This window comes from Pleurodeles waltl, chromosome 9, assembly GCF_031143425.1.
Source record: "Pleurodeles waltl isolate 20211129_DDA chromosome 9, aPleWal1.hap1.20221129, whole genome shotgun sequence".
Lineage (NCBI taxonomy): Eukaryota > Metazoa > Chordata > Amphibia > Caudata > Salamandridae > Pleurodeles > Pleurodeles waltl.
This window is the reverse complement of record NC_090448.1, coordinates 40,208,273-40,233,757: the sequence shown is the minus strand read 5'-3', so window position 1 is coordinate 40,233,757 and position 25,485 is coordinate 40,208,273. Positions and strand designations below refer to the sequence as shown.

General features: G+C 47.2%; 1 protein-coding gene across 1 annotated transcript in view; it reads right to left on the bottom strand.

The window, feature by feature from the left end:
* Nucleotides 1-25,485, bottom strand: part of COL7A1 (collagen type VII alpha 1 chain) — a 618,941-nt gene that overhangs the window by 268,126 nt on the left and 325,330 nt on the right. The window contains exon 25 of the mRNA XM_069207404.1: nt 15,427-15,555. Within this exon, the coding sequence (XP_069063505.1) occupies nt 15,427-15,555 (129 nt within the window). The remainder of the gene's footprint in view (nt 1-15,426; nt 15,556-25,485) is intronic.

The window sequence follows — 25,485 nt, the reverse complement described above, 5'->3', positions numbered from 1 at the left end:
TGGGTTCACCATTTTAGCACATTGTATAGCACTCTCGCGGCTGATCCCTAGGTCCTTAGACAAGATGCCCTTTTTACCACCACTAGTGGAATAGGAATTTTAATCCCAGAAGTTATTAGAGCACTGGGAGCAATGAAGGTCCTGGTGGATCTTTATTATGAGGCACCTTACTACTGGGCTAAAATACTTACCAAGATGTTTAATCCTGGCCTTGAGGGTAATGCAGTTCCGCAGTCCTGGCGCTCTGCTATTATTGTCCCAATCTATAAGAAGGGCGACCGAGGCTGTCCCGCTAACTACTGGTCGATCTCCCTACTCAATGGAGCTGGGAAGGTTCTAGGGAAAGTCCTACTCAATCGCCTACAGGGGTGGGCTGATGCCCAGGGTGTGACAACAGAAGCACAAGCTGGCTTCCGGCCTCTAGTGGAAACTATTGACCAGATCATCCGCCTCTACCTGATCTCTTACAAAGTTACAGTAGTTAGGAGGTAACCCCATTTCTAACATGTATATATTATGCAGTGTTTCAGTTAACGTTTTGGAAGAGGAAGTCTAAATTTTCATGCCCAAAAATGTAGAAACGTTTATTTTTTAAATGAAAATAGAGTAATCAAAAATCAAGATATCAATAGGAAAGTCCTCTTAATAACAATCCAAGTTAAAGTAGATGTAAAGAAATGGCTCCCTGTTGCAGTTACCCCCCACTTTTTGCCTGATACTGATGCTGACTTGACTGAGAAGTGTGCTGGGACCCTGCTAACCAGGCCCCAGCACCAGTGTTCCTTCACCTAAAATGTACCATTGTATCCACAATTGGCACACCCTGGCATTCAGATAAGTCCCTTGTAACTGGTACTTCTAGTACCAAGGGCCCTGATGCCAAGGAAGGTCTCTAAGGGCTGCAGCATGTCTTATGCCACCCTGGAGACCTCTCACTCAGCACAGACACACTGCTTGCCAGCTTGTGTGTGCTAGTGAGGACAAAACGAGTAAGTCGACATGGCACTCCCCTCAGGGTGCCATGCCAGCCTCTCACTGCCTATGCAGTATAGGTAAGACACCCCTCTAGCAGGCCTTACAGCCCTAAGGCAGGGTGCACTATACCATAGGTGAGGGTACCAGTGCATGAGCATGGTACCCCTACAGTGTCTAAACAAAACCTTAGACATTGTAAGTGCAGGGTAGCCATAAGAGTATATGGTCTGGGAGTCTGTCAAACACGAACTCCACAGCACCATAATGGCTACACTGAAAACTGGGAAGTTTGGTATCAAACTTCTCAGCACAATAAATGCACACTGATGCCAGTGTACATTTTATTGAAAAATACACCACAGAGGGCACCTTAGAGGTGCCCCCTGAAACTTAACCGACTATCTGTGTAGGCTGACTAGTTTTAGCAGCCTGCTACAAACCGAGACATGTTGCTGGCCCCATGGGGAGAGTGCCTTTGTCACTCTGAGGCCAGTAACAAAGCCTGCACTGGGTGGAGATGCTAACACCTCCCCCAGGCAGGAGCTGTGACACCTGGCGGTGAGCCTCAAAGGCTCACCCCTTTGTCACAGCCCAGCAGGGCACTCCAGCTTAGTGGAGTTGCCCGCCCCCTCCGGCCACGGCCCCCACTTTTGGCGGCAAGGCTGGAGGGAACAAAGAAAGCAACAAGGAGGAGTCACTGGCCAGTCAGGACAGCCCCTAAGGTGTCCTGAGCTGAAGTGACTCTAACTTTTAGAAATCCTCCATCTTGCAGATGGAGGATTCCCCCAATAGGGTTAGGATTGTGACCCCCTCCCCTTGGGAGGAGGCACAAAGAGGGTGTACCCACCCTCAGGGCTAGTAGCCATTGGCTACTAACCCCCCAGACCTAAACACGCCCTTAAATTTAGTATTTAAGGGCTACCCTGAACCCTAGAAAATTAGATTCCTGCAACAAGAAGAAGGACTGCCCAGCTGAAAACCCCTGCAGCGGAAGACCAGAAGACGACAACTGCCTTGGCTCCAGAAACTCACCGGCCTGTCTCCTGCCTTCCAAAGATCCTGCTCCAGCGACGCCTTCCGAAGGGACCAGCGACCTCGACACCCTCTGAGGACTGCCCCTGCTTCGAAAAGACAAGAAACTCCCGAGGACAGCGGACCTGCTCCAAGAAAAGCTGCAACTTTGTTTCCAGCAGCTTTAAAGAACCCTGCAAGCTCCCCGCAAGAAGCGTGAGACTTGCAACACTGCACCCGGCGACCCCGACTCGACTGGTGGAGATCCGACGCCTCAGGAGGGACCCCAGGACTACTCTGATACTGTGAGTACCAAAACCTGTCCCCCCTGAGCCCCCACAGCGCCGCCTGCAGAGGGAATCCCGAGGCTTCCCCTGACCGCGACTCTTTGAACCTAAAGTCCCGACGCCTGGGAGAGACCCTGCACCCGCAGCCCCCAGGACCTGAAGGACCGGACTTTCACTGGAGAAGTGACCCCCAGGAGTCCCTCTCCCTTGCCCAAGTGGAGGTTTCCCCGAGGAATCCCCCCCTTGCCTGCCTGCAGCGCTGAAGAGATCCCGAGATCTCTCATAGACTAACATTGCGAACCCGACGCTTGTTTCTACACTGCACCCGGCCGCCCCCGCGCCGCTGAGGGTGAAATTTCTGTGTGGACTTGTGTCCCCCCCGGTGCCCTACAAAACCCCCCCTGGTCTGCCCTCCGAAGACGCGGGTACTTACCTGCAAGCAGACCGGAACCGGAGCACCCCCTTCTCTCCATTCTAGCCTATGCGTTTTGGGCACCACTTTGAACTCTGCACCTGACCGGCCCTGAGCTGCTGGTGTGGTGACTTTGGGGTTGCTCTGAACCCCCAACGGTGGGCTACCTTGGACCAAGAACTAAGCCCTGTAAGTGTCTTACTTACCTGGTAAAACTAATCAAAACTTACCTCCCCTAGGAACTGTGAAAATTGCACTAAGTGTCCACTTTTAAAACAGCTATTTGTCAATAACTTGAAAGGTATACATGCAATTTTGATGATTTGAAGTTCCTAAAGTACTTACCTGCAATACCTTTCGAATGAGATATTACATGTAGAATTTGAACCTGTGGTTCTTAAAATAAACTAAGAAAAGATATTTTTCTATATAAAAACCTATTGGCTGGATTTGTCTCTGAGTGTGTGTACCTCATTTATTGTCTGTGTATGTACAACAAATGCTTAACACTACTCCTTGGATAAGCCTACTGCTCGACCACACTACCACAAAATAGAGCATTAGTATTATCTATTTTTACCACTATTTTACCTCTAAGGGGAACCCTTGGACTCTGTGCATGCTATTCCTTACTTTGAAATAGCACATACAGAGCCAACTTCCTACATTGGTGGATCAGCGGTGGGGTACAAGACTTTGCATTTGCTGGACTACTCAGCCAATACCTGATCACACGACAAATTCCAAAATTGTCATTAGAAATTGATTTTTGCAATTTGAAAAGTTTTCTAAATTCTTAAAAGACCTGCTAGGGCCTTGTGTTAGATCCTGTTTAGCATTTCTTTTAGAGTTTAAAAGTTTGTAAAAGTTTGAATTAGATTCTAGAACCAGTTGTAGATTCTTAAAAAGTATTCCAACTTTTAGAAGCAAAATGTCTAGCACAGATGTGACTGTGGTGGAACTCGACACCACACCTTACCTCCATCTTAAGATGAGGGAGCTAAGGTCACTCTGTAAAATAAAGAAAATAACAATGGGCCCCAAACCTACCAAAATACAGCTCCAGGAGCTTTTGGCAGAGTTTGAAAAGGCCAACCCCTCTGAGGGTGGCAACTCAGAGGAAGAGGATAGTGACCAGGAGGAAAATTCTCCCCTACCAGTCCTATCTAGGGAGAACAGGGTCCCTCAAACCCTGACTCCAAAAATAATAGTCAGAGATGCTGGTTCCCTCACAGGAGAGACCAACACCTCTGAAATCACTGAGGATAACTCCAGTGAAGATGACCCCCTGTTAGCCAGGATGGTCAAAAGATTGGCTTTGGAAAAGCAGCTCCTAGCCATAGAAAGGGAAAGAAAAGAGATGGGCCTAGGTCCCATCAATGGTGGCAGCAACTTAAATAGGGTCAGAGATTCTCCTGACATCCTAAAAATCCCCAAAGGGATTGTAACAAAATATGAAAATGGTGATGACATCACCAAATGGTTCACAGCTTTTGAGAGGGCTTGTGTAACCAGAAAAGTGAACAGATCTCACTGGGGTGCTCTCCTTTGGGAAATGTTCACTGGAAAGTGTAGGGATAGACTCCTCACACTCTCTGGAAAAGATGCAGAATCTTATGACCTCATGAAGGGTACCCTGATTGAGGGCTTTGGATTCTCCACTGAGGAGTATAGAATTAGATTCAGGGGGGCTCAAAAATCCTCGAGCCAGACCTGGGTTGATTTTGTAGACTACTCAGTAAAAACACTAGATGGTTGGTTAACTGGAAATGAAGTGTGTGACTATGTTGGGCTTTATAAATTGTTTATGAAAGAACACATTTTAAGTAACTGCTTCAATGAAAAGTTGCATCAGTATCTGGTAGACCTAGGTCCAATTTCTCCCCAAGAATTGGGAAAGAAGGCAGACCACTGGGTCAAGACTAGGGTAACCAAAACTTCCACTGGGGGTGACCAAAAGAAAGGGGTTACAAAAACTCCCCAGGAGAAAGTGGGTAACACTAGAAACCAAGAAAAAGAGTCCTCTGTAGGCCCCCAAAAACCAGAACAGGTGGGTGGGCCCCAGGACACAACCCAAAACAAAGGTGGGTACCAGGGTAAGAACTGGGATGCCACTAAGGCATGGTGCCACAACTGTAAACAGTCTGGGCACCACACCAAGGACACTTCTTGTCCCAAAAACAAACCCCAGAACAAAATTCCAGGGGTAACCAGTGTAGCCATGGGAGATGACTCCTCAGATGAGGAGGTCTTCCTAGCCTTCAACTGGAAACAGGGCCCAACAGGTGAGTTGGAGATTCCAGAGGGAAGCAGACACTTCCACCACCTACTGGTGAATGGAATCCCAACCACTGCCCTGAGAGACACTTGTGCCAGTCACACTATTGTGCATGACAGGCTGGTGCTCTCAAACCAGTACATCCCAGGTGAGACTGCCAGGGTAAGAGTTAGCCTAGACAGGGTCACTAAGAGGCCTGTGGCTTTAGTGCCCATAGAAGTGGGTGGCACTCTTAGCTGGAGAAGGGTAGTAGTCAGTACAGACCTCCCCCTTGATTGTCTCCTTGGAAATGACTACCCAGAGGTTAGTCAGAGCCCAAGAGAGGAACTGGTCCAGTGCCAGTCCTCTCCCAAGGATTCTGGAAGTCCTGCCTCTGCAGTAAATGCAAGCAGGCCCCAGAAGAAGAAGAAAAGAAAACAGAGTAGGAAGGGTGGACAACCTTTAGCCAAGGTTACAGCAAGCCAAGGAGATTCTGCTCCAGTAGGGGAGAACTCCAAAAATGGCCCTGATAAAGTCCAACCTGACCCACAAGAAGTCCTGGCTAGTCAGGCAACTGTTAAACCTGAGTGGGTGGCTCCTCAGCTAACAGAAGAAAGGGTGGAAGAAGGGTGTTTACTACCAGATGTGGTAACCCCCCACTCTAATACAGCAGACAGGCAACCTGAACCCAAAGAAGCCTGTAACTTAGCCCCTTCCCTTTTAGGTGAAGAGCTAAAGGTGTGGTTCTGGGCACTGACAGCTGTCAGTGGCCTCTGCTGGGTGTTAGCCTTTATGGCTGCACTATCCTTAGCATGGTGGTCTGACCCCATGCCAAATAGCAAGTTAGGCCCCCTGACCCTATTGGTCATGGTGGGGTTACTCCAGCTCTGGGTAACCTCTTTGGGTAAGCTAGGGGTAACCCTGGCCAAGATAAGGTTAGCAGAGGTGGATACCTCTAAAACCAGAATAGAAAGAATGGGTGGAGACATTGAAGATGCAGACAAGAGGCAATTCAGACTAGGTCCTATCACTGTGGAAGTGGGTCAGTTCCCCAAAGGGAATGACCTGAACAGAAGGATGTAAGGCAGAGTAGGCCCTGCAACTAACCAGCCTATTTCTCCTACTCTTCCTCGCCTGACAGACTAGGAAGACTCCCAGCTTGGGCTGAGTCTCCTGGCCTGTGGGCTGGGGGGGGCTTGTGTAAAGAAATGGCTCCCTGTTGCAGTTACCCCCCACTTTTTGCCTGATACTGATGCTGACTTGACTGAGAAGTGTGCTGGGACCCTGCTAACCAGGCCCCAGCACCAGTGTTCCTTCACCTAAAATGTACCATTGTATCCACAATTGGCACACCCTGGCATTCAGATAAGTCCCTTGTAACTGGTACTTCTAGTACCAAGGGCCCTGATGCCAAGGAAGGTCTCTAAGGGCTGCAGCATGTCTTATGCCACCCTGGAGACCTCTCACTCAGCACAGACACACTGCTTGCCAGCTTGTGTGTGCTAGTGAGGACAAAACGAGTAAGTCGACATGGCACTCCCCTCAGGGTGCCATGCCAGCCTCTCACTGCCTATGCAGTATAGGTAAGACACCCCTCTAGCAGGCCTTACAGCCCTAAGGCAGGGTGCACTATACCATAGGTGAGGGTACCAGTGCATGAGCATGGTACCCCTACAGTGTCTAAACAAAACCTTAGACATTGTAAGTGCAGGGTAGCCATAAGAGTATATGGTCTGGGAGTCTGTCAAACACGAACTCCACAGCACCATAATGGCTACACTGAAAACTGGGAAGTTTGGTATCAAACTTCTCAGCACAATAAATGCACACTGATGCCAGTGTACATTTTATTGAAAAATACACCACAGAGGGCACCTTAGAGGTGCCCCCTGAAACTTAACCGACTATCTGTGTAGGCTGACTAGTTTTAGCAGCCTGCTACAAACCGAGACATGTTGCTGGCCCCATGGGGAGAGTGCCTTTGTCACTCTGAGGCCAATAACAAAGCCTGCACTGGGTGGAGATGCTAACACCTCCCCCAGGCAGGAGCTGTGACACCTGGCGGTGAGCCTCAAAGGCTCACCCCTTTGTCACAGCCCAGCAGGGCACTCCAGCTTAGTGGAGTTGCCCGCCCCCTCCGGCCACGGCCCCCACTTTTGGCGGCAAGGCTGGAGGGAACAAAGAAAGCAACAAGGAGGAGTCACTGGCCAGTCAGGACAGCCCCTAAGGTGTCCTGAGCTGAAGTGACTCTAACTTTTAGAAATCCTCCATCTTGCAGATGGAGGATTCCCCCAATAGGGTTAGGATTGTGACCCCCTCCCCTTGGGAGGAGGCACAAAGAGGGTGTACCCACCCTCAGGGCTAGTAGCCATTGGCTACTAACCCCCCAGACCTAAACACGCCCTTAAATTTAGTATTTAAGGGCTACCCTGAACCCTAGAAAATTAGATTCCTGCAACAAGAAGAAGGACTGCCCAGCTGAAAACCCCTGCAGCGGAAGACCAGAAGACGACAACTGCCTTGGCTCCAGAAACTCACCGGCCTGTCTCCTGCCTTCCAAAGATCCTGCTCCAGCGACGCCTTCCGAAGGGACCAGCGACCTCGACACCCTCTGAGGACTGCCCCTGCTTCGAAAAGACAAGAAACTCCCGAGGACAGCGGACCTGCTCCAAGAAAAGCTGCAACTTTGTTTCCAGCAGCTTTAAAGAACCCTGCAAGCTCCCCGCAAGAAGCGTGAGACTTGCAACACTGCACCCGGCGACCCCGACTCGACTGGTGGAGATCCGACGCCTCAGGAGGGACCCCAGGACTACTCTGATACTGTGAGTACCAAAACCTGTCCCCCCTGAGCCCCCACAGCGCCGCCTGCAGAGGGAATCCCGAGGCTTCCCCTGACCGCGACTCTTTGAACCTAAAGTCCCGACGCCTGGGAGAGACCCTGCACCCGCAGCCCCCAGGACCTGAAGGACCGGACTTTCACTGGAGAAGTGACCCCCAGGAGTCCCTCTCCCTTGCCCAAGTGGAGGTTTCCCCGAGGAATCCCCCCCTTGCCTGCCTGCAGCGCTGAAGAGATCCCGAGATCTCTCATAGACTAACATTGCGAACCCGACGCTTGTTTCTACACTGCACCCGGCCGCCCCCGCGCCGCTGAGGGTGAAATTTCTGTGTGGACTTGTGTCCCCCCCGGTGCCCTACAAAACCCCCCCTGGTCTGCCCTCCGAAGACGCGGGTACTTACCTGCAAGCAGACCGGAACCGGAGCACCCCCTTCTCTCCATTCTAGCCTATGCGTTTTGGGCACCACTTTGAACTCTGCACCTGACCGGCCCTGAGCTGCTGGTGTGGTGACTTTGGGGTTGCTCTGAACCCCCAACGGTGGGCTACCTTGGACCAAGAACTAAGCCCTGTAAGTGTCTTACTTACCTGGTAAAACTAATCAAAACTTACCTCCCCTAGGAACTGTGAAAATTGCACTAAGTGTCCACTTTTAAAACAGCTATTTGTCAATAACTTGAAAAGTATACATGCAATTTTGATGATTTGAAGTTCCTAAAGTACTTACCTGCAATACCTTTCGAATGAGATATTACATGTAGAATTTGAACCTGTGGTTCTTAAAATAAACTAAGAAAAGATATTTTTCTATATAAAAACCTATTGGCTGGATTTGTCTCTGAGTGTGTGTACCTCATTTATTGTCTGTGTATGTACAACAAATGCTTAACACTACTCCTTGGATAAGCCTACTGCTCGACCACACTACCACAAAATAGAGCATTAGTATTATCTATTTTTACCACTATTTTACCTCTAAGGGGAACCCTTGGACTCTGTGCATGCTATTCCTTACTTTGAAATAGCACATACAGAGCCAACTTCCTACATTGGTGGATCAGCGGTGGGGTACAAGACTTTGCATTTGCTGGACTACTCAGCCAATACCTGATCACACGACAAATTCCAAAATTGTCATTAGAAATTGATTTTTGCAATTTGAAAAGTTTTCTAAATTCTTAAAAGACCTGCTAGGGCCTTGTGTTAGATCCTGTTTAGCATTTCTTTTAGAGTTTAAAAGTTTGTAAAAGTTTGAATTAGATTCTAGAACCAGTTGTAGATTCTTAAAAAGTATTCCAACTTTTAGAAGCAAAATGTCTAGCACAGATGTGACTGTGGTGGAACTCGACACCACACCTTACCTCCATCTTAAGATGAGGGAGCTAAGGTCACTCTGTAAAATAAAGAAAATAACAATGGGCCCCAAACCTACCAAAATACAGCTCCAGGAGCTTTTGGCAGAGTTTGAAAAGGCCAACCCCTCTGAGGGTGGCAACTCAGAGGAAGAGGATAGTGACCAGGAGGAAAATTCTCCCCTACCAGTCCTATCTAGGGAGAACAGGGTCCCTCAAACCCTGACTCCAAAAATAATAGTCAGAGATGCTGGTTCCCTCACAGGAGAGACCAACACCTCTGAAATCACTGAGGATAACTCCAGTGAAGATGACCCCCTGTTAGCCAGGATGGTCAAAAGATTGGCTTTGGAAAAGCAGCTCCTAGCCATAGAAAGGGAAAGAAAAGAGATGGGCCTAGGTCCCATCAATGGTGGCAGCAACTTAAATAGGGTCAGAGATTCTCCTGACATCCTAAAAATCCCCAAAGGGATTGTAACAAAATATGAAAATGGTGATGACATCACCAAATGGTTCACAGCTTTTGAGAGGGCTTGTGTAACCAGAAAAGTGAACAGATCTCACTGGGGTGCTCTCCTTTGGGAAATGTTCACTGGAAAGTGTAGGGATAGACTCCTCACACTCTCTGGAAAAGATGCAGAATCTTATGACCTCATGAAGGGTACCCTGATTGAGGGCTTTGGATTCTCCACTGAGGAGTATAGAATTAGATTCAGGGGGGCTCAAAAATCCTCGAGCCAGACCTGGGTTGATTTTGTAGACTACTCAGTAAAAACACTAGATGGTTGGTTAACTGGAAATGAAGTGTGTGACTATGTTGGGCTTTATAAATTGTTTATGAAAGAACACATTTTAAGTAACTGCTTCAATGAAAAGTTGCATCAGTATCTGGTAGACCTAGGTCCAATTTCTCCCCAAGAATTGGGAAAGAAGGCAGACCACTGGGTCAAGACTAGGGTAACCAAAACTTCCACTGGGGGTGACCAAAAGAAAGGGGTTACAAAAACTCCCCAGGAGAAAGTGGGTAACACTAGAAACCAAGAAAAAGAGTCCTCTGTAGGCCCCCAAAAACCAGAACAGGTGGGTGGGCCCCAGGACACAACCCAAAACAAAGGTGGGTACCAGGGTAAGAACTGGGATGCCACTAAGGCATGGTGCCACAACTGTAAACAGTCTGGGCACCACACCAAGGACACTTCTTGTCCCAAAAACAAACCCCAGAACAAAATTCCAGGGGTAACCAGTGTAGCCATGGGAGATGACTCCTCAGATGAGGAGGTCTTCCTAGCCTTCAACTGGAAACAGGGCCCAACAGGTGAGTTGGAGATTCCAGAGGGAAGCAGACACTTCCACCACCTACTGGTGAATGGAATCCCAACCACTGCCCTGAGAGACACTTGTGCCAGTCACACTATTGTGCATGACAGGCTGGTGCTCTCAAACCAGTACATCCCAGGTGAGACTGCCAGGGTAAGAGTTAGCCTAGACAGGGTCACTAAGAGGCCTGTGGCTTTAGTGCCCATAGAAGTGGGTGGCACTCTTAGCTGGAGAAGGGTAGTAGTCAGTACAGACCTCCCCCTTGATTGTCTCCTTGGAAATGACTACCCAGAGGTTAGTCAGAGCCCAAGAGAGGAACTGGTCCAGTGCCAGTCCTCTCCCAAGGATTCTGGAAGTCCTGCCTCTGCAGTAAATGCAAGCAGGCCCCAGAAGAAGAAGAAAAGAAAACAGAGTAGGAAGGGTGGACAACCTTTAGCCAAGGTTACAGCAAGCCAAGGAGATTCTGCTCCAGTAGGGGAGAACTCCAAAAATGGCCCTGATAAAGTCCAACCTGACCCACAAGAAGTCCTGGCTAGTCAGGCAACTGTTAAACCTGAGTGGGTGGCTCCTCAGCTAACAGAAGAAAGGGTGGAAGAAGGGTGTTTACTACCAGATGTGGTAACCCCCCACTCTAATACAGCAGACAGGCAACCTGAACCCAAAGAAGCCTGTAACTTAGCCCCTTCCCTTTTAGGTGAAGAGCTAAAGGTGTGGTTCTGGGCACTGACAGCTGTCAGTGGCCTCTGCTGGGTGTTAGCCTTTATGGCTGCACTATCCTTAGCATGGTGGTCTGACCCCATGCCAAATAGCAAGTTAGGCCCCCTGACCCTATTGGTCATGGTGGGGTTACTCCAGCTCTGGGTAACCTCTTTGGGTAAGCTAGGGGTAACCCTGGCCAAGATAAGGTTAGCAGAGGTGGATACCTCTAAAACCAGAATAGAAAGAATGGGTGGAGACATTGAAGATGCAGACAAGAGGCAATTCAGACTAGGTCCTATCACTGTGGAAGTGGGTCAGTTCCCCAAAGGGAATGACCTGAACAGAAGGATGTAAGGCAGAGTAGGCCCTGCAACTAACCAGCCTATTTCTCCTACTCTTCCTCGCCTGACAGACTAGGAAGACTCTCCCAGCTTGGGCTGAGTCTCCTGGCCTGTGGGCTGGGGGGGGCTTGTGTAAAGAAATGGCTCCCTGTTGCAGTTACCCCCCACTTTTTGCCTGATACTGATGCTGACTTGACTGAGAAGTGTGCTGGGACCCTGCTAACCAGGCCCCAGCACCAGTGTTCCTTCACCTAAAATGTACCATTGTATCCACAATTGGCACACCCTGGCATTCAGATAAGTCCCTTGTAACTGGTACTTCTAGTACCAAGGGCCCTGATGCCAAGGAAGGTCTCTAAGGGCTGCAGCATGTCTTATGCCACCCTGGAGACCTCTCACTCAGCACAGACACACTGCTTGCCAGCTTGTGTGTGCTAGTGAGGACAAAACGAGTAAGTCGACATGGCACTCCCCTCAGGGTGCCATGCCAGCCTCTCACTGCCTATGCAGTATAGGTAAGACACCCCTCTAGCAGGCCTTACAGCCCTAAGGCAGGGTGCACTATACCATAGGTGAGGGTACCAGTGCATGAGCATGGTACCCCTACAGTGTCTAAACAAAACCTTAGACATTGTAAGTGCAGGGTAGCCATAAGAGTATATGGTCTGGGAGTCTGTCAAACACGAACTCCACAGCACCATAATGGCTACACTGAAAACTGGGAAGTTTGGTATCAAACTTCTCAGCACAATAAATGCACACTGATGCCAGTGTACATTTTATTGAAAAATACACCACAGAGGGCACCTTAGAGGTGCCCCCTGAAACTTAACCGACTATCTGTGTAGGCTGACTAGTTTTAGCAGCCTGCTACAAACCGAGACATGTTGCTGGCCCCATGGGGAGAGTGCCTTTGTCACTCTGAGGCCAGTAACAAAGCCTGCACTGGGTGGAGATGCTAACACCTCCCCCAGGCAGGAGCTGTGACACCTGGCGGTGAGCCTCAAAGGCTCACCCCTTTGTCACAGCCCAGCAGGGCACTCCAGCTTAGTGGAGTTGCCCGCCCCCTCCGGCCACGGCCCCCACTTTTGGCGGCAAGGCTGGAGGGAACAAAGAAAGCAACAAGGAGGAGTCACTGGCCAGTCAGGACAGCCCCTAAGGTGTCCTGAGCTGAAGTGACTCTAACTTTTAGAAATCCTCCATCTTGCAGATGGAGGATTCCCCCAATAGGGTTAGGATTGTGACCCCCTCCCCTTGGGAGGAGGCACAAAGAGGGTGTACCCACCCTCAGGGCTAGTAGCCATTGGCTACTAACCCCCCAGACCTAAACACGCCCTTAAATTTAGTATTTAAGGGCTACCCTGAACCCTAGAAAATTAGATTCCTGCAACAAGAAGAAGGACTGCCCAGCTGAAAACCCCTGCAGCGGAAGACCAGAAGACGACAACTGCCTTGGCTCCAGAAACTCACCGGCCTGTCTCCTGCCTTCCAAAGATCCTGCTCCAGCGACGCCTTCCGAAGGGACCAGCGACCTCGACACCCTCTGAGGACTGCCCCTGCTTCGAAAAGACAAGAAACTCCCGAGGACAGCGGACCTGCTCCAAGAAAAGCTGCAACTTTGTTTCCAGCAGCTTTAAAGAACCCTGCAAGCTCCCCGCAAGAAGCGTGAGACTTGCAACACTGCACCCGGCGACCCCGACTCGACTGGTGGAGATCCGACGCCTCAGGAGGGACCCCAGGACTACTCTGATACTGTGAGTACCAAAACCTGTCCCCCCTGAGCCCCCACAGCGCCGCCTGCAGAGGGAATCCCGAGGCTTCCCCTGACCGCGACTCTTTGAACCTAAAGTCCCGACGCCTGGGAGAGACCCTGCACCCGCAGCCCCCAGGACCTGAAGGACCGGACTTTCACTGGAGAAGTGACCCCCAGGAGTCCCTCTCCCTTGCCCAAGTGGAGGTTTCCCCGAGGAATCCCCCCCTTGCCTGCCTGCAGCGCTGAAGAGATCCCGAGATCTCTCATAGACTAACATTGCGAACCCGACGCTTGTTTCTACACTGCACCCGGCCGCCCCCGCGCCGCTGAGGGTGAAATTTCTGTGTGGACTTGTGTCCCCCCCGGTGCCCTACAAAACCCCCCCTGGTCTGCCCTCCGAAGACGCGGGTACTTACCTGCAAGCAGACCGGAACCGGAGCACCCCCTTCTCTCCATTCTAGCCTATGCGTTTTGGGCACCACTTTGAACTCTGCACCTGACCGGCCCTGAGCTGCTGGTGTGGTGACTTTGGGGTTGCTCTGAACCCCCAACGGTGGGCTACCTTGGACCAAGAACTAAGCCCTGTAAGTGTCTTACTTACCTGGTAAAACTAATCAAAACTTACCTCCCCTAGGAACTGTGAAAATTGCACTAAGTGTCCACTTTTAAAACAGCTATTTGTCAATAACTTGAAAAGTATACATGCAATTTTGATGATTTGAAGTTCCTAAAGTACTTACCTGCAATACCTTTCGAATGAGATATTACATGTAGAATTTGAACCTGTGGTTCTTAAAATAAACTAAGAAAAGATATTTTTCTATATAAAAACCTATTGGCTGGATTTGTCTCTGAGTGTGTGTACCTCATTTATTGTCTGTGTATGTACAACAAATGCTTAACACTACTCCTTGGATAAGCCTACTGCTCGACCACACTACCACAAAATAGAGCATTAGTATTATCTATTTTTACCACTATTTTACCTCTAAGGGGAACCCTTGGACTCTGTGCATGCTATTCCTTACTTTGAAATAGCACATACAGAGCCAACTTCCTACAGTAGAACACAGCAAAAGTCCAGTTTAATAAAAAATGGGATGGTTCTCTGTACTGTGGCCCCATTCTTCCATACTGATGCGGGTACTATGCAGCCTCACAACAGTTTGCAACTGAGTATGTGACCATTCAGTTTGTGACCCTATGCATTTATTGTTTAATCTGCGGCACACGCTTCACCTGCTCACAACAGCTGACAGATGGAGTGGCACACATTCACTTTTCTGTACTGTCTTAGAATGGACAGATTGATTAAAAAAAATAGTGCTACTAGTAAATAATCAGGGTTTCATTGTAGTATGGAAAACACAAAGTGGACATAAATGGTTAGTCTTTACGTTTTATATAGTAATTAAATGAAACCTTATCCTTAATTTGTCCTGCCCAAAGAAAAAGCATTTTCTGTCAATTTTTGATTGGGTGCCTTCCAGTACCCTGCGTATTATGGGGCAGATTTATTGTCTGTTGTGGAATGCTCACTCAGATATGGCTCCTAATATATCAGAAGCTTTGGAACCACTTCAACGGCAAATCGATGGGTGGGGCGGAGGACATAGAAGCATCCTTTCCAATGACATTTTGTGTTACATCTCAATATCTGCAAAACGCAACCAGAGTACCTCGACAGGACCATGTATAAATCTAATGTTTGACTGCACGATATCCATAAGGTACAAAAAGACTGAGCACGGGTGCATAGATTGCAGCACCCACAGTTTTTTTGCAATTACTGCATCCTGATATTAAAGGCCTTATGTCCATCATCACTGCTCACTTTATGGACACGTGCAACCTGAGAGTGTGATTAACTACAATAAAATACATGTTATATTTGCATGTCAACATTTGTTTATATATAGCTTGATTGGACCATGAGAAAGATTTATGTATCAATCTAATAAAATTCCTAAGGTTATACTTTTTGCAGCATTTAATGGCCCTAATATAGAGATATCACAGAGGAAGTTCGTAGAAAGGATTACCTTAGCTGGCATTGTCAATGACTGAACTTTCTCTATATATACTATTGTCACTGTATGGAGACAAGTTCTTAAAAACTTAGTATTAATTATTTTCAGTAAATACAAATGATTGTATAATGTGGGTTGGAGGTTCTACCCTTGCTTACCTTCGGCCAGTCGCCAGCTCACCCTATAGCCGGAGCTTCCTGCCACTGCACTCCACGCGATCCTTATACGTTGCCCAGCTGATTCAACTATACGAAGATTTCCAACGCCACTTACAGGAGTGACGTCCGCTGCAAGAATATCCATCCAGAGGAGTGAACAGAGAGAAAGAGAAATACACATCACTTAGCTTTGAGGCTTATTGAGGGGGTTTCCACTCACATAATTGGGCAGTTGTGGTTATCATCAGCACCTCTACAATAACACAACTCAAATTATCCATGAGTCTTTGCATTAGAGGTTGACCATGAGAGTATTATGGTTTCAGTAGTGTTAGTAATCCAGACTGAGACATTTTGAGAGTAAGTTATTATCATAACTTAACCTTAACTTTCTTTAATGTAAGATGTTTTTTGTGAATTTTAAGTTGCTATGATATACTATTTCAATACCTTCGAGTTTTTGGGTACTTTCAATGTTTGCTACATTCCTAGGTTTTTGTAATTATTTTTTTATTTTCAAATTGAAAGTTGTGAGCACATATCTTGAATTTGACACGCAAAACTCAAGAACCTCAGTCTATCTTCCGCCAATGTCCTTTTCAAGGAATGGGGCAACTGCTAGCTCTCTGGGGTGTCAATCAAGGGGGCCATCAGGTCATAGTGGCAGTCACTCCACCAATTTAAGGCAGGACAAAAGTCACTAGATTTCCCTACCATTATATGGTAATCCTAGGAAGGGAAATTGCTCAATGGCTTCACATCACTAGGAAAAAACGCCCTATGCATTGGAGTTATCAACATTTCGCATTTCAAGAATTAACTCTCGCTTTGGTAGTGTATTCGTGGAAAATAACTTTGCAGAGCGAGTGCATCAAGCATGGCACGCGCTTAGCAAATGTTCACTGCCACCAATGAAACCTCTGCAGGGCAGGTTTCACTGATGAGGGAGAGATCCCCATCTGCCTGCTGGTGATAACTAAGTTTGGCGGGCGGTCTTCAGCCAGGAAGGTGAAGGATGCGCCCTTCATCTCACTGGCAGAAAACCAGCCATGTTATAAGTGACCCCCTTGAAACTTTGTACTTTAGGCCATGAAGTTCCCAAGCAAGTTCGTAAAAGACAGCTTGAAATATAAAAGAAATCTGATTGGCTGAGAAAACATGAACATTTTTACTCTGAACACCATCTAATGATGCAAAGGTTCGCATTTCATGATCCGAGGTTCAAGTTATCACACTGATGAAAAAATTATGTATATCCATGTGAGGGCTTACCCTAACCTCAGTGGGATAGGCAAAACTTGCCAGAGGGGTGGAAAACACCCTTTTCCCTCAGAAAAGAAGTACTATTTTTAGTAATAAGAGTGTGCAGACAAGGTTCTTTTTTACTCCTTTACAACTCTAACCATTGCCCTTTCTCTGACTCAACTCTGCACTTACACCAATATACAGTATATAGCACAGAAGGGCATGCCCTGTCCCAGGACCGCTACATACTTGTATTGTCAGCAAAAGTTAAAAAAAAAACATTAGCTTTGTATTGCTGTTATATTTGAGCCACTAAGACAAAGCTGTGCAAACGTAGCAAAAACTGTCTATGTTAAACAAAGTTGCATTATGGGAAGTTGCATGCTAATTAAATCAAGGCGGAATTAAGTTGAATGAGACAGTAACCGTTTATTACAAAATGACCATGTGGAATTAGTAGGAATGGAGAATTAAAAAAAAATTCTCCCAGTGCCGCTGTCCACGACCAAAGCCATCCTTACAGTTAAAAGGAATGTGGTGACTGGGGGCTGGACATGGCTGAAGGGCACATCCTGCACCCAATTCTCACTGGACATAGTAAAGACAAGATAACAACGAATGTATCTTCAATGGGAGCAAATCATGGCCAGAGACCATGCTTGCCTTTCAGAGCCCACAGGACCTGATAAAGACAATCTAACAACCAATGTATCCTCAATGGGAACAGGGCATGGCCAGAGACCATGCTTGCCTTTCAGAGCTCACTGGACATGGTAAAGACAAGCTAACAACCAGTGTATCTTCAATGGGAGCAGGGCATGGCCAGAGACCGTGCCTGTCTGTCAGAGCCCACTACCATCTGGGTATTTCTAAAGGAGGGTTGGGAAGGAGGGATGCAAGGGTTAAGGGGGGAATTGGGGGGGGAGACGGGAGTGCTTTTTGCATCCGTCAGCATAATTGGTGAATTCCAGCGTTTTTTAGTTTCAGGTCATAATCATAACATCCCTTCAACTGTTGTTTTTTGGGGAATATTGCTTTGGGTGTGTTTATATCAGTAGTTATTTTATCACCTTAATAAAGAAACATAATATTACTTTATTTAGTTTTTCAGTGAATATAAGTAAATGTGTTAATCGAAAATGACATTCACTTGTGCAACGTGCAACATACCTTTCAAAAACTGCAAAATACACTCACGTTGATTATGTCATATTCTGAGCAGAATGGCCAATGAGGGGCCAATGTTACGGGGGAGGGGGTTCCAAGGTACAGTTGTGCATGCAGCCCCAATAAGAAACTTCCCCCAACAGTTCTTGAAATGGAAATATAAAAGTGTTGGTCCACACTATCTCAGCGTAAGTGTTTCCTGCTGAGGAGGGCTGGTACTCTCCCATTGTAAGCACTGCACCCCTGCTGAGGAGTGCTGGTACTCTCCCATTATAAGCACTGCATCCCTGCTGAGGAGTGCTGGTACTCTCCCTTTACAAGCACTGCACCCCTGCTGAGGAGTGCTGGTACTCTCCCATTATAAGCACTGCACACCTGCTGAGGAGTGCTGGTACTCTCCCATTATAAGCACTGCACACCTGCTGAGGAGTGCTGGTGCTCTCCCTTTACAAGCACTGCACCCCTGCTGAGAAGTGCTGGCGCTCTCCCATTATAAGCACTGCACCCCTGCTGAGGAGTGCTGGTACTCTCCCATAATAAGCACTGCACCGCTGCTGAGGAATGCTGGTACTCTCCCTTTACAAGCACTGCACCCCTGCTGAGGAGTGCTGGTACTCTCCCATTATAAGCATTGCACCTCTGCTGTTGAGTGCTGACACTCTCCCATTATAAGCATTGTACCCCTGCTGAGGACTGCTAGTATTCTGGTGCTCTTGCATTATAAGGCACTGCACCACTGCTGTGGAGTGCTGGTATTCTCCCAATACGAAGCATTGCACCTCTGCTGAGGAGTGTTAGTACTCAGTTACTCTCTCATTATAATCATGTCACCCCTGCTGAGGAGTGCTGCTACTCTCCCATTATAAGTATTGTACCCTGCTGAGGAGTGTTGGTACTCTCCCATTATAAGCACTGCGCCCCTGCTACGGAGCGCTAGTACTCTGGTACTCTCCCATTACATGCATTTCACCCCTGCTGAGGATTGCTGCATCTCTCCCACTGTAAGTATCACACCTCTGATGGTGGCTACTCTCCCGTTATGAATACTTGTTTCTCTGTTTATGAACATTGAGAAAAATAAAGAAAATAAAAGAGGCCCTCTGATTGGCAGATTGTTCCTAATGTTTGAAAACATGAATTAAAGTATTTACAAAGACTGAAATATTACCAGAGAGCCATCCTTTTTATATCACATTTGATTAGCAGTTAAAGGAGAGAAACAAAGGAAAGGGTTTTTTCAAGTGGTAGACCTGCTGGAACATGGTATGCTTTTTTTTTGCAAAAGGTTCCTTTTCATTAAAAAAATGCCAATATTTGAGAACAATATAACAGAAACATTTGTGGTCCCTCCGGGGGAAGGATATGAATTAACTTCCACGACAGTGGTTGTACCATAAAGAACTTTCTGTACCAGTGAGGTTTGTGAATAATATATCACATTTATTAGAAACTTAAACTCCACAATTCCACAATTTAAAGTAAAGTAATCAAGATGCTCCGGTATAACGGCGCAGTGTGAGTGAATTATGTGTTAGTATAAGTGTTGCAGTGCTATTTACATGAAAACTAAAACCAAACTGTGGTTAAAAGCATGAGATCTCAGAAAAGCACCTCTAACAATAGAGCTGTGAGGCTGCTGTATTTTTCAAGTACCAGTCCATATTTTCAAATATAACGACGACGTTTCGACCCCAGAAAAATAAATTAATTCAGGCGGGTTATCAATCTAATGGATTCACCGTGCTGCTTTACTAGCAGCCAAAGCATTTATCCTGGACTGCAGATCCTTAACTCTAACATAGGACCCTGACTACATGTTTTAAAAAGGACCTTAAACAATAGGCTCATTTTCACAGAAAGGTCTATGACCTTCCTGGAGTCATTAGATGGTAAAGTAAAAGAGTGGTATTATTGATAACACATCAGGGCTACATGAAATGGAAGACCGATTGGCAAGGTTTTATTGTTAACACGACTAGGATGTGTCTGATTGCTATCAAATAGGGGTGCTTCCTATTTCAATATTCTGTCCTGATGATGACCTGCCTGAATCAATTTCTTTTTTGGGGTCGAAACGTCGACATTGTATTTGACAATGTGGATTGGCTCTTGAAAAATTCAGTAAATAATAGTAAAAAGAAAATAATATTATACTATTCACTACTAGTGTAATAAACAATGGAGTACCATCAGCTGGAATAAATCCCTCCCTGCCAGGAGAGGTAAATCAAAAAATGCTTTTAAATGTATGTTGTGTGTGTGTGTGTGTGCAGGTGAGCGTGTGTCTATGTTACTTGTGTGTGTGTGTGTATGGGCATGTGTGTGAGTGGACGTAAAGGTCAAATGTCGTGTGATGTCACTTTCGTTACCCCTGGCCTTTGGTGAATTGACGGTCACAAATGGATTTCAGGAACAATACAAAGGTAAGCAAGCAGCAAATTAACAGAGGGTGCAGAGCCGGAGCCGAGACAATGCTCTGTGTGGCATATAATTTGTCAAATAAACATGTGCTAAAAACTCAAATTTCAAAAGGTATATTTCTTTAACTTGGAAGCATTTTACTTCAGTGCACTAGAATGAATTTATGCATGGATATAAATTTTTGCAGAAGTCATGGGTTCTAAACGTAAACTTTGAAACATTCATGCCTGCGATGACAATGTTATTAGTGAACCAAGAGGTAAGTCAGTTGTCATGTGAACGCCACTTAGGTTTTTACCTAACAAATGGGGCAACAATAAAGTCTAATAAAAGATATGAGGTTTTTGTAAAGGGCACATCCAATTGAGTTTTTTTATGTACTCTTAAATATGATGATAAAAAAAGGAGGCACGGTGAAATAAGGGCAACACAAATTTTGTCAAGCACATAAACTGAATTTGAAACCAGGTTTCCTAGTTTTACGTTGCACCGTTTAGCCACTAGATTAAAGGTAAGGGGGCTTCATGACTAACCAATGCTCAGCATCTGACTCTGGCCTTCAATGGTTCTCCCACCTCTAGAAAAGTAACTTTCACTTGTCGCAAAGGTGGACATTTTGTTATAGGGTCATCTTCACTAATCATAGTTCAATTATGCCTGAACCCCAACTTGAGAGCAGCTAATGACATGGAGGGATACATCACTCAGACGGATTACTCTAGACTCACATTGGTTCACGAGTCACCCGGTACTCACACAGCCACTCCGGTAATGCATTACTTGTACTGGTCACCTTTCACTCCCCCCGTCCACACACAAGAACACACCAGTAACTAAGGTTTTACATGGGCACACTATATACGCCGCACCCTCACCTCTCACCCTGCACTTACACAGGCACACCTTTCATCCTGCACTCACACTGCTCACTGCACTCACCCTTCACTTACACAGGCACACCTTTCATCCTACACTCACACTGCTCACTTTGCACTCACACCACTCACCCTTCACTTACACAGGCACACCTTTCATCCTGCATTCACACTGCTCACTCTGCACTCACACCACTCACCCTGTACTTACACAGGCACACCTTTCATCCTACACTCACACTGCTCACTTTGCACTCACACCACTCACCCTTCACTTACACAGGCACACCTTTCATCCTGAACTCACACTGCTCACTAGGCACTCACACCACTCACTGTCACCCAGCACTTACACAGGCACGCTCTAACACAGCACACATTAAATAACCTAACACTCGTGAACATGCACATGCGTCTACAAATGCACCCACAGAATATCTGCTTTTCCTGCAGTACTACATGCCTATTCAGTTCCATCTGTAACTAAAAGTCCAGTGCTAGAGGGGAGAGTGCACTGTGGCTCTGGGATACTACTTGAAAGAAGGCTGACTTGAGCCTGTGGTGGCTGGTGTGGGAGGTGGGAATGGTCTTGGGCCATGGGGATCAGCCACGAGAGAGTGGTGAAAGCAAGGTGAAGGCAGCAGGAGGGGGAGTAGCACAACAGCTAGAGTTGAAGCACTGCAACTGTGGCTGTGTGCTGGTGTGGGAACTGAGAGGGACTGCTGGCTAAGGGTGTGGTGCAGGTGAGGAAAGAAAGCACAAGCTCGAGAGGTACTTGTTGGACCTGCACTCAGCCCCATTGGCTTTCATAACAAACATTGTGAAGGAAAGGGGAAGTCACCTATGGCCAGACGTGCTGTTTTCTGCATCTGAAGCAATGATGTACACCAGCATCTGGGCCCCACTGGCCTGCAAAGTGATAGCACTCTGCATGGGTTGGTCCATGAGGGGAGAGATTGCTGAGGCTGCACCTCATCTTGGAGATGGGAACATACTTTTGGGAGCTGGTGAAGTTGGGAAAAGTGAAATGAGGTTGTGGGTTGGTGTGGGAAAGGAGACTGGCATGAGGCTGTTGCAACACAGGACCACAGGTTAAGGCTGGAGTGACAGCTTTTCTGGAGTGCCAGAAAGGTAGGGCAGACCATGCCCCCGCGTCATCACGCTGGATGTAGTCACCATTTTGGGTTAGGCACAAAAACTCTTAGTGGGAACTCTATTCACCAATACCTCTACTGATAATACTGCTCACTCACTGAGCAGTATTCTTGGCTATACAATCACATCATTGTGGGTGGATCTTCCTCTTCTACAGGCCATGTCATTGTATTTTTGGCCAGCCATGTTAAGTGAGGAAAGACCACTCAGGAGCCAACAGGAGTGCAACAAGCACTCTTTTTGGGAGTACTCCACAAGTTCTGTCCACGTTCTGCCCAATCAAATGCTGTACCCAAGGTAAATATGTTAGTGGAGCCAAAGCCCCTCACAGTTGTGCTTTTTAAAATTATTTTTCAGTTGACCACACAAGATATGGAAACAGCTGAGCTATCAAGCCAGACCTAAAAAGTATATCTCAGAAGTACTGACACACATCCAATTATGAGTTTAAAAAACAAACAATCACATAATGAATTATGATATGTGCTATGTACTGTAGATTACCCAAAAGTACTGAAGTAGTTTTTAGAACAGTATTAGGCCCTCATTACAACATTGGTGGGCGGCGGAGACCACCCGCCAATATTGTACCGCCAGCAGGCCGCCAATGCGGCCTGAAATCCGCCGGCCGTAATTTGACATCCTAGCAGGGCCGGTGGCCAGAAACAGAGTTTCCACCTGCCGGCCCAGCGGGGAGTACGGCCAAAACAAAGACCGCCAGGGTTGTAATGAGGCCCACATTAGTTTTGTTCAAAATCACCTTGTTTTCATTCTTTTCCCTTACTGCCTTCAGTGCGCCATTCCTACCTGCACCCATTGTGCTGTTGACTCCCATGGAAATTGTGGTATTAAGTGAATGAAAGTGACTATATAAACTTAGATGCCACACAGAGTATAGTTGGTCACTCTGAAAAACCTATCCTTTCTAGCAGAGGGCATGTGTCAGACCTACTTCAGAGGCAGGGGGCAAACAGGAGCTACTGGGCAACAGCCCTGGGGCAGGGGTGGCTTTCCTTGGATCTCCTCGAGTCTGTCCTGTTACAGCTTCACAAACTGGGCCATGTACAAACCCTTCAGCAATTGAATCTCAGTGGTAGTGCTGGTGAGCGATCACAGTCTTCTCGGGGAAGTAGTAAAGGCTATGCAAACTCAGAACTCAGATCGCCCAGGAGGGACAATATCTGTCTGTGTAACCCATCACTTTACTTGAATAAGTAAAGTACTTTAATAGACACACTTAAAATGGTATATGACAGCAGGTACAATAAGATACAGACACCTGGGCTCCTGTACCCTGGGATTCTGTTCTCCCCTTATCTTTCCAGTGAGTCACTCCTCTGGTGAATCTAGGCAGGTCTCTGTTAGGTTAGTTTTGTGCGACATGAATCAAGACTCTGGTGCAGGTACCCCCAGTTACGGTTGGGCTCATTGATACAGTCTCACTACAGTGCAGGTCTCTGTGTCTTTTGCCAACACATGTCTACGATCTTGCCCACTTCTGGGATGAGAAGTCGCAGTTAAAGGAATAGCCCTTGATCTGGGTCGTCTGTAGCAGAATGGGGCCATCAGGGATGAAGCTATGAGGCTTTTAGTAAATACAGGTACTGGGTGTTGGTGTGGCCTCATTCCAGACATCAGATCTGGTCTGGGTCACTCATCATTGAGCAGAAGATGGGCCACCACGTACACCAGTGTCACAGCAGCACAATGACAGTTGCTGGATGAACTTGGCAAATGTGGAGACTGCCATGGTCACAGGTCTTGGCTCCAATGGCGAAGTCCTCCACAGGCATAGTTCTTGATTTGTGTGGCAACATGCGCCACAGGAACAGCGCTGGGTTTCGGTGGGTACCATGCACCATGGGAACAGCTCTTGATTTAAGCAGTGAGCTCGAATGTGATGGGTCATATTGCATAGAGGGGAGGTATGCTACCAGCCTACAATTCCCACTTGGACTCGCACATCTAGAGAGGCTGCACTCAAACTCTTCCAACTCGTAGATCGCTCTCTTTAGTCTTTAGCCTTCTTGCTCCTGGTAGACTCTCCACACTAGAGTTTGGCTCTTTCTGGCATTCCCTGGTAAGTCACACCTCCTGAAGACTTGACAGGCTCTTTCCCTTTCTTAGCAGACAGGCTGTCTGCAGGCACTTCAGAGGAGCTCTTCCAGCAAGTAAAGACTCCAGGTGATGTAATCTCACTTCTCGGAAGCTGGCTGTCACATAGACGCCAGCTCTGCTTGCACCACGGTCCTCAGAGTATGCTGTGGAATACTCCCTTCCTTGGTGAAAGGACTTGGAACTAGAGCAACAGGGATGTACGTAGCTCCCACTTTTACAAAGTCAAAGCAGAGAGGCAATGTGGATTATCTGTCTGCAATCTCTGACTGATAAGGGAAGTTCTTCTTTCAAGTGTCCTCTCTATGATGTTCTCAAGACGCAGGTTTTTTGTAGAGTGATGCTCCTCAGAGCAGGGTAGTTTCCAGCCAGGCACACCCACAACAGAGGCACGGAGAGGCATGAGCGTTCTCCAACTGGCTTATCACTAGCCATACTAAACAGTGATCAGGATGAAGACAAAAGGCTGGCCTCACCTAAAAGACCCCTCTCACCCTGAACAAAACAGACAAGCTTTCCACCCCACCACCTACCAAGTGGGAGTAGTACAGGAAGACCAATCAGAAGCTCCTTTTGGCAGAAGTGTTTAAGCAAATTTCTAAAGGAGCCTTGTCTCCTCCCTTCAGCCTCAGGAATGTCAACAATGCCCTTCCATTGTCTGGGAAAACAATCTGACATCAGTTGTGGTCACAGGAGCAGGCTAAGAGCTTCCAACATGGCACCCACAGGCATCCATTACTCATTTATGCACGTACTGCATGTACCGCACAAACACATAGAATGAACTTAGGATGTTAGCACTAGGTCCTGTGTTGCACATTTAAGCAGACCTTTACACAAGTGGAGTGGGCAACACAGATAAATCATGGTTGCAGATTCACAAAACATGGTATTCTACCACCATCACTGTCCCTGTTAATCACATGACAGGAGCGGTAATCCACTGTCAGCAAAATAAGGTCATGCTCGATGCACCCCTCCAGGTTACAGGAAAGTTTCGGATCTCACTCATGTCAAGGACAGGGGTAAGCCTCTACACACATGTTATTGTAGCGCACGCCTATGGCCAAAATGGTAAAAA